Source organism: Bison bison, unplaced genomic scaffold (genome assembly GCF_000754665.1).
Source record: "Bison bison bison isolate TAMUID 2011002044 unplaced genomic scaffold, Bison_UMD1.0 scf7180017864518, whole genome shotgun sequence".
In the NCBI taxonomy this organism is placed as follows: domain Eukaryota; kingdom Metazoa; phylum Chordata; class Mammalia; order Artiodactyla; family Bovidae; genus Bison; species Bison bison.
In genome coordinates, this window is record NW_011495071.1 from 7,249,392 (window position 1) to 7,258,303 (window position 8,912).

At 55.9% G+C, this 8,912-nt stretch overlaps 1 protein-coding gene across 4 annotated transcripts in view; it reads right to left on the reverse strand.

The window, feature by feature from the left end:
- FXYD2 (FXYD domain containing ion transport regulator 2) overlaps nucleotides 1-8,402 on the reverse strand; it is an 11,893-nt gene extending 3,491 nt beyond the window's left edge. Inside the window, exons 1-3 of one of the 4 annotated variants that reach the window (XR_824361.1) lie at nucleotides 7,641-8,402; nucleotides 5,684-5,794; nucleotides 4,173-4,433 (exon numbers count right to left, since the gene is read on the reverse strand). Coding sequence is in view for 2 of the 4 variants with exons in the window: in XM_010830398.1 (XP_010828700.1) it covers nucleotides 1,578-1,941 (364 nt within the window). In the remaining 2 variants the exon portion in view is untranslated. Of the gene's footprint in view, nucleotides 1-1,577; nucleotides 2,068-4,172; nucleotides 4,434-5,671; nucleotides 5,795-7,640 lie in introns of those variants that run through there. The other 3 variants (XR_824360.1, XM_010830397.1, XM_010830398.1) reach the window with 3 other exon arrangements.
- Between the last annotated feature and the right edge of the window lie 510 nt (nucleotides 8,403-8,912).

Genomic DNA, 8,912 nt, shown 5'->3' on the forward strand with positions numbered 1-8,912 from the left:
CCATATGACTAATCAGCCACAACGTATTGGGTTTTTCCATAACATCTTATGGAAAATTCCAAACCAACTTTTGGGGCAACCAATACTTGGCGAATATTTGTGAAGTGAACCAATGAATAAATAAGTAGAACCTTAATGTTCACCGAACAGGAAGAAACCAAGGCCCAGTCTGAAGACTTCTCTAAAGTTCCGGTAAAAGTTGGAGGCAGAAATGAGTCTTGGACCTCTGTTTCTAGATCCTTCTATCCTACATTGCTATCCTTAGGGGAAAGCAAATTTATTTCAGAAACAGTATATTGGCATGTGGCAGACGGAGGCTAACAAAGCAATAGCTCATTTAACCATCGTAACAATCCTGTGAGGCATTAATATTATTCCAATATCATCCATGAGACAATGGAGGCGTAGCAGGGTTAAGCAACTCACTCAGAGTCACACAGCTAGAAAAGGGCAGAGTTGGGAATGAACCCAGGCCATTTGTTGTTAAAAATCGAGGTGCTTCACCCCTTTGCTGTGCTGCCTCTCACATGGTCAGGAGGAAGGAGACGTTTCAATACGGGTGGTCCCATCCAGTCTGCAGCCCCCAGCAGAGGTCATGGCTCTGCCCTCCCACCTGTAAACTGAGCGCACTTGTTATTGGGCAGCTGGAGGGCACCCGGCCAGAGCTTTTCTGTCATGTCTTGTGGTGGCCTCTCTTCTCTGCCCTACTTGAGCCCCTTCTTGGTGCTAGGGAAGCAGTGCCCAAGATCAAAGGAACACGCCAGTCCTCACCTCCCAGGCTGTGCTGGACTGGGCCCTGGGCGGTGGGGTCCGGTGAGCCCAGCTCACCCCCTGGGCCAGGAGAGTTTGGGTTAGGAGGGGTCCACTGAAGGGCCTGAGGGGGCCCCAGGCACCTGTCCCCATGCAGAAGGCCTCTGAGGTTGTCTCCCCAGTTTCAGTTCAAGTCTTGTTCAAGGTCACACGGACATTAGTGTCAGAGCCATGACAGGACTCACCACTCCTCTTGCCGCTCCAGGAAACTGCATCCTCCCTGACCACCTCGTCTTGAGCCACTGGGAGAGCCCACCCCACCCAAAGACCTCAGCTTTTCTAGATCTGGCTCAAAGACCACCACAGTCCACAGCAGGCCCACTAAATTCCAGACCCGATTGCCCTTGTTCGCAGGATGCCTTCTAGGCATGTGTCCTGAACCCGGGGGCTCTCGTCCTAAAGCCAGGCTGAGAAGGCTGACCGGGGCCCCACTGCTGCCCCGCCTCACCCCCATCTGCCTCCTGCGCTCGGTTTAGTCCAGAAGATGCATGCTCACCACCCCCCATGCCCCAGCAGCTCCTACTTGGCACCCATGTTTCCACCATTCAAGCTAGATTGCTTTGGTGTTAAGGTGGGATCCTCTTTTAAAAGCAGATTTTCTTAGAGAGGAGGCTGGCACGCACGGTACGAGAGAGGGGTACTGGGTGCTCTGGAAGGCAGGGGTGCCAGGAGATGGAAGAGGGGGTCCTATTCACCCCTCAAAGATGGTCCAAGCACCTCCTGCTTCACATACACACATGCACACGCACGCACACACACGCACTCACCGTCATCTGTCAACTCTGCCATTTCCCCCACAGACCAGACCCGTCCCCGCTGCCCTCTTCCCGCTGCCTCTGCTTTGGGGAGACTGCCCGGCTGTGGGGTGGCCAGAGATGGGGTGGGGGCATTAAACATTAACAGTGCCAGGTAATATTTACCCTGGTCACAAGAAAAGCCCGGGTGTGGACAGTGGGGCTCCCGCTGAGGCCTGAGGAGGTGCAGGGGCAGCGGGGGCAGGGAGGAGCTAGCCGTCTTTCCAAACCCTCCCAAAGGAAATTTCCAGAGAGAAGAGCCATGGGGTCCACCCGCCAGGTGGAGAAGCCACAGCTGGGGCCCTGACAGTAGGGAAGCGGGGTGTTTGAAATGCATTCAGCACGTACTACAGCTTGCGGGGGACAAGGTCGGGGGTCCCACAGAGGCCCTCAACCCTAGCAGCTGCCCACATCTCCCAGCACTGTGCAGGCTGCTGGTGCGGCTGGCGCCTGGCATTCGGGGCTTTCTTGAGGTGATCCCAGGGTGCCTGGCCCCTCAACCCACCCGAGCCCCCGCCCCGCCCCCCCGGTGCCACAACCCACCCGACGCCCCCCGCCCCGCCCCCCGGTGCCACTGTGCAGGTTTCCAGGCCTTCATGCCTGGGAACGCGCTTTCCTTTGTACCTTTTTCCTCCATCCAGGCCACATCTAACAGCTCTCACCCCGGTCAGAAGGGCTCCAGTCATCCCTCACTAAGCCCTCTGTCCCCGCAGCCTCTGGCACGTCCTTCTCCAGCCATGAAGCCCAGCTTCCATGCCAGTCCCCACGCTACACCACAGGCTTCTTTGGGAAGGGGCTGAGCCAGACCATGGAGAGAACGCCTTGCTTTTATGATATGAAAAGCATGTTTCTAACTGTTATTTCCTGGTACTTTGTGTTATTTCCCCATTTTATATATGAGGCATCTGAGGCACAGAGAGGGTATGGCCGTGGTTCAAGGGCACACAGCTGGTGAGAGGCAAGGTGAAAACTGACAGCCAGGCCCTTGCTTTGGGAGGCAGGGACTCCTTCTCCCTCTATTGTGGCCCCATTCACATTGGGGACCCCGGTGCTAGGTCCTCCATGGATGCTCGTATTCCTGGCTGAGTTCTAATCAATCAGATTGGCTTCCAGAAGAGGCTGATGCTCAATTGTAGCTAAAAGGCCAAGGTCAGAGGTCATTGTCCACCAAGGGCAGGTTAGTCCTTCAAAAGGACTCCATCTATTCATCCTCTTGGAGTAGTGACAGGGGATCAAGGTTTGAGTTCACTTCCTGGCTCCTCCACTTGCTAAACATGTGGCCCCTGTCAAGTTATTTAATCTCTGTGTGCCTCAGTTTCCTCATCTGTAAAATGGGTTGCTGTGAAGAGAAAGTGGGATAATGCAGTGAAGGGCATGGTGGGGGGCCTGGTACACAGTAAGTGTCATTATTGTTAACTGTTATACACCAAGAAAGCCACCCACTTCCCAGCAAAATGAACATGGGGGCGAGATAGAAAGACTGTCACGGCCTGCAGACCAGAAGCTGAGGCACCCATTCACCTCTTCGGCTTCCAAGGCCAAGTGATGGAAATTCATGAAAACGCAACCGAGCTGACACTTGGCAGGCACTGAGCATGTGTCAGGCTCTTGCACACACTGTCCTGCTAATTCCACGTTTGCTCCATTCCACGGGTAAAGAAACTGAGCTGCTCATTGCCCCCACAAGGACCCCTGGAGCTGGCCCAGCCAGTGCCGTGATCCCCAGTGGACAGCCCAGGAAGACTGAGGGCAGGGAGACTGGGCAACTTGCCTGAAACACCCAGTCAGGGACAAATCCAGGGCCAGAAAGCCAGACCCCCATGACTGTGCTCCCCAAACTCCTGGGGCTCTCCACACAGACACTGACCCCCCCTTATTATACATTATCTTGCTCCCTTAGTACATGTTGTCTATCTTTGTAAGCTACCGTGGATTCTTTCTGGAGTATAAAAATAGGTGGAAAGTTCATAGATACATAGATAGATCAATGGTTATGCTAGATGATAGGTAGAGAGATGGGCAGGAGATAAAAGAGAAATAGGGAGCAAATCAATAGCTACAACAGCAAATCAATAGCTACATCTACAATAGTTACATTTTTAACTGTGTGTGCATGACACTGTCCTAAAGACTCTATAAAAACCAACTCATTTAATCATCACAGCAACTTGATGAGGCAGGGAAGGCATCATTATCATCCCCATTTTGTAGATGAAGGCACAGAGAAGTTAAATAACTTCCCAGAAGTCAGGCAGGTGAGAAGTAGGAGAACCAAGCTCTGAGCCTAGCAGTCTGGCTTCAGAGTTCCTACAGATGACCGACAGAGAATGAGGGCTGTGGGACAAGTTGCCTTCCCAGCTCTTGACAGCTCAGAGATGCTGGGAGCAGAGATGACAGCACGCCCAGGCCCCCAGAAGGAGATGCCCTCATTTAGAAATCGTGCCTCTCCCCATTGCTGCTTTCCCTATACTCCTGGGGAGCTGGCGGGTGCTCTTGAAAGTGATGGGGTGGACACTTGTGTCAGAATCCAGGATGGTGAGGTGGGGGGACGGGGTTCAGGGCACTCACCCAGGTACCACCTATCCATAGCAGGAGCTGCTGGCTGTGTCTTCAGAGGAAGAGAGAGTCGTGAGGTGCTAGTGACCCAGGGCCTGAATGCGAAGAGCTGCCCTCCCTCTCTCCACAAACCAGCTGAGCCCACGGGCAGGAAGAGACAAAGGCAGGGAGGAGGGGCTGGCAACGGAGCCCTCACCTCGTGCCTGCCTGCCGGGGCAGGCTGGGCTGGGCTCCACGTGAGAAGAGGGCAGATTCTCTGACCTCCAAGAGCACCTGAGAAAGGAGGGGAGCTGTGAGTGTCCACAAACAAACCGCAGCCCCCGCACTGGGGTGAGATGCCTCCGTGTAGCCCGGGGCACCTGCAAAGGTCACCAGCAGCCAAGAAGTCCCTGGCCGGGGCCTCAGCCCGTGGAATCAGAGTCGCCGATCTTCCCATGTCCCTGGAGTTGGGTCATCTGAGAGAGACACTCAGGGGCACGCAGGGGTCCCCCCAAACCTCTCCCCAGTGACACCTTCTTCCCCCAGCTCAGTTGGCCTTGGCCCCGATGTATGCGGCCTCAAGGGCCTGTTCTGGAGCCCAGAGATCCCTGAGACTGGACAGGATGGTGGGCAGCCCCTTGGAAGCTGCCCCGGCAGGGAGGGAGCGCTTTCTGGCCCTGGCACTGGGCCCAGGGCACCGTCTGCAGCCTCCCGTGTCTCCCCCGGGAGCTGGGCGGAGATGGGGAGCAGCTGGGGCTGCGAGGAGGGGCGGGGGCGGAACCTGGGCTTCCTCCGCTGGGACTCCTCGCTTGGCCCCCAGGGTCTGAGCTCAGGCTGTGAGGTCAGACCTGCCTGTCTGTCTGGAGACACCAGCAGTTTCACGAGGCCCCAAGGGATGCTGGTTGGTGCCGCAGGGTGGGGCGGCCAGAAGACAGCACTTTTAGTGGGAGGGCCCGTCTCCCAGCTGGAGCCAGGAGCCACCCGGGGGAACCGGAGGGCAAGCAGTGTCCCCCGCCCCCAGCTCAGCGAGGCCTGTTCTCTGGCCACTGGGGCCCCTGTCAGGGCCTGGAGGGAGGCTGCAGCAAGCAGTCTGTGAGGCTCACTGGGGACCACAGGCTCCTACAGGCTCCTCCTCGGTCCCTCGTGGGTCGCCCCAACACAGACAGTGAACAGCAGGGTTTGCGAGGTGCGGGTCTGGCCTGGGCTCTGGTCAGATGACACCCACCGCTCTGTCCCTCCTTATCAACACTTCCTGCCCCGAGGGGATGACTAATGTACCCCCAGAGAGCCACCCGGGCTGGAAAATACTGGAAACGGAGACAGGCAGACCTGGGGGGAGTTGTCTGGCTGGTATGAGATCTGTCCTGGGAAGCCATACCCGCCCCAGCAGGCAGCCCTGCCTCTGGGCTCCTTCCTCTTTTTCCCGCCACCCAGAAGGCTGCCCAGGGGCCCAGCTGCTCACCAGACGCCGCCTCCACACAGCCGCCCCCACCCCCCGCCGCCACCCCGGGTCACATGCTGCCAGTGGAAACCTGCATGCTCACAGCCCAGAGCCACAGCACAGACATCCCCCAGGCTGGGAACTTGGAGAAACTCCTGAATCTCAGGACCAGATAGGCCTTTAGAGGTTGCCTGGCGCTGACTTATCAGTGGCCCTGAAAGAAAGTAGAGACGTCAGCCAGGACCACTCCCACCACCCCACCCCCACCCCCCCCACACACACTCTCTCTCACACACACACATACATATACACACTCCCAGACACGAACGCTGTGAAGAAAGGCATCTCTATCCCAAATGGAGACCCTGAGCCCTGTGTCACTGATAACTAGAACGAGCTTCCAAGGTCATCCCACCCAACTCCCTCACTTTACTAAGGATTCACTCTCCTGCTCACACCCTCTGAGGACTGTGCATTCGTGCATGCTCAGTTACTCAGTCGTGTCCAACTCTTTGCGACCCCCTGGACTGTAGCCTGCCAGGCTTCTCTGTCCATGGGATTTTCCAGGCAAGAATACTGGAGTGGGTTACCATTTCCTCCTCCAGGGGACCTTCCTGACCCAGAGGCTGAACCCCTGTCTTCTGTGTCTCCTGCTTTGCAGGTGATTCTTTACCACTGAGCCACTGGGGAAGCCTTAAGTAAAAGCCAAAACCGTTCTTGTATTCTAGAAGCCCTTCTGCATCTGGCCCCAGTGACCCCTCCAACCTTGTCTCTAATGACTTCCCTGCCCCTTCTATTCCAGCCATGCTGGTCTCCTTGATGATCCTCTGACCCTCCAGACACACTCCTGCCTCAGGACTTTTGCACCTGCTATTCTCTCTTCCTGAAGACACTTCTTCCAGAAAACTCCTTGGCTGAACTTGCTCAGGCAATGTCCCTTCCTTGCATCCTAGCCTATAATTTACACACCTACTCTGTAATATTTCAAATCCCTTCTTAGCCTTATTATATTTTCATAGCACTTATTACAGCAGATAAATTCTATATTTTCCTTAAGTTGCGTCTCACTTCTCTCTCAACTGAAACTAAATTCCAGGAGAACAAGGATTTTTGTTTGCCGTGCTCGTTCCTAGATCCCCAGTGCCAGAACAGGGCCTGGCTCTGGGTGGACCCCCGGTTTTATTAAATGAATGAATTGGTTCCAGAAGTGAAATAATTTTGCCAGTGGCACAGGCAGACAAACAGTGTGCCTAATGCAACCTCTTCTTATGACTCCCCTGCTCTCTAATAAGTAGCAGGAACTAGTTTGTCCCTACAGAGAGGCAGTGGGTGGCCAGCACCACCCCCATCCCCTGTCAGCAGCTCCCCTAGAGTCCTTCCTGGGAGTTCCCCATCCCTGCCCCTCAACTCCCCTCCAGCGCTTCACTTGGAGCCCTGCAGAAATTTTCATAAAAGTGTTCGCCTTGTGCATTCAGGGGAAGCCAGATGTTACAAGTTAAGGGGGTCCTGTCCCTCTCCCCTCACTCACACCCAGCCCTTCCTTGTCCTGACTGAGCTCATCAGCCTAGCTGACACTGAGACATCCTACATTCTTCCAGGGAAGTGTTGGCTCCTTCAACCTGGACCATGGCCCACCATCCCCCAGAGAAGCCCAGGGTAGCTTCTCTCCCTATATGTCTCTTCAGGAAGGTCAGGGGTCCCTGCAGGCACATGCACCCACACTTGATCCTATGCATCCTTCTCCCATCTGTAAAATGGGGTGATAGCACCTACCTTGTAGGGCTGATACAGGAATAGAGGTGATGTAAGATAAGGCCTGGCCAAGAGGGTCCTAATAGGTGCCACCTTCACGACCCTCACCCTAGGCAGGCCTCCAGGAGACAAGGACACTCAAAGTTAATCTCTTGCCCAGGCTGTCCCCAGTGGGGTGATCTTTAAAGTGGGCTCTTGGGGCACATTTCTGCCCATGACCCTCAGCATGATCTCTGCCAGCCAACCACCCACCCGGCACCCCGAAACTTCCCTTCCTCCCCCGACACCCTGTACAACATGGCTGTTACCTGCTGGCGTCTGGCCCCTTTAATTATTCTTCCAGTCTCTTCTGGGATATGGGGGCAAGCGAGGTGGGAACACAATTCTTTCATCCAGAGGCTACAATGCAAAGATCCCCGCCGCACCCCCACGCCACCAACCGCTCTTCTCTTGTCTGTTGTTCCAGGCTGGAGCCAAAGAGGGGCATACTCTGCTGTTTTCCCCAAGACCCAGAAATCAAGGAGCTCTTTGGGAGACATGGAGAGGTGGTCCCAACTCCCAGACCCCACCTTCAGCACTAGCCTGTCCAAAGGCACAGTGTCCTCAGCTGGCATGCCTCAGCCTCCCATCTTCCCTAGCAGGCCTCCTTCGTCCCCCGACTCCTCAGCCTTGGGCAGCCGTCTGGGGTGCTCATGGTTGGGCTGGTGGGTGAAGAGTTGAGAGGCTGGGACATCGCCTGAGCCTTGTCTCCAGCATCGAGGCAAAGGCCCTCATCGCCAGCCTCCCTGGGATAGGATCCTCCAGATCCACCAGCCCTGGACCTGGGAGCTGCATGGCAGCGGCCACAGCCTTGGACTCCAGGCTGGCTCACCAGTCCTCCTGGTGGTGGCTCGCAGTTGGAGAGAAGCCAGGAGCCCCTAGAAAGTCCCGTTCCTGGCTCAGGTCCGTCCTCAGCTGCGTGGCACGCATGGTCACCTAGCAGGGAACGTGGTGACTCTCAGGCCACAGCTGTGCTGCCAGAGGCCCCAAACCCCAGGGAACACTGTCTCTGGCTGTGGCTGTGGATGCCAGGGTGACTGGGGTCTTATAAGTCAGGGCTGGGAGGAGGTGGGCCCTGGAGGGTCCATTCCTTAATAGTTGGCATCAAGATGGCCTGAGCTGTGGGGCACACAGGTCCTGGGAGCTGCCAAGGGGCAATGTACTCAAAGTCAAGGTCACCCAGGCCTTCCTGCTCCCTGAGCAGTGGGACCTGGGGACGTCCTCTTCTGGTTCTACAGCTGGTGACCAGGGCAAACCCGTTTGACCCACCTCTCCCGCAGTGAATACCCTGGAGAGAAATGCATTCTTGACTTTTCTAAGAACTTGCGTCTGGGCTTGAACGAGAACAGAGGCTGTTTCTCTCCAGTGGCAGACATTCTCCTTCCAGTAACCACATTCCTCCTTATCTCTGAAAAGTAGCTCCAAGCTCACCACCTCCAGGAAGACCACCAGGAGCACACCCACCCCCTGCTGTTCCTACCCTTCCTCCATGACCTTCTGGATTCCACTGCCATGGCCCAAATAGCTCACATCTGGCTTTG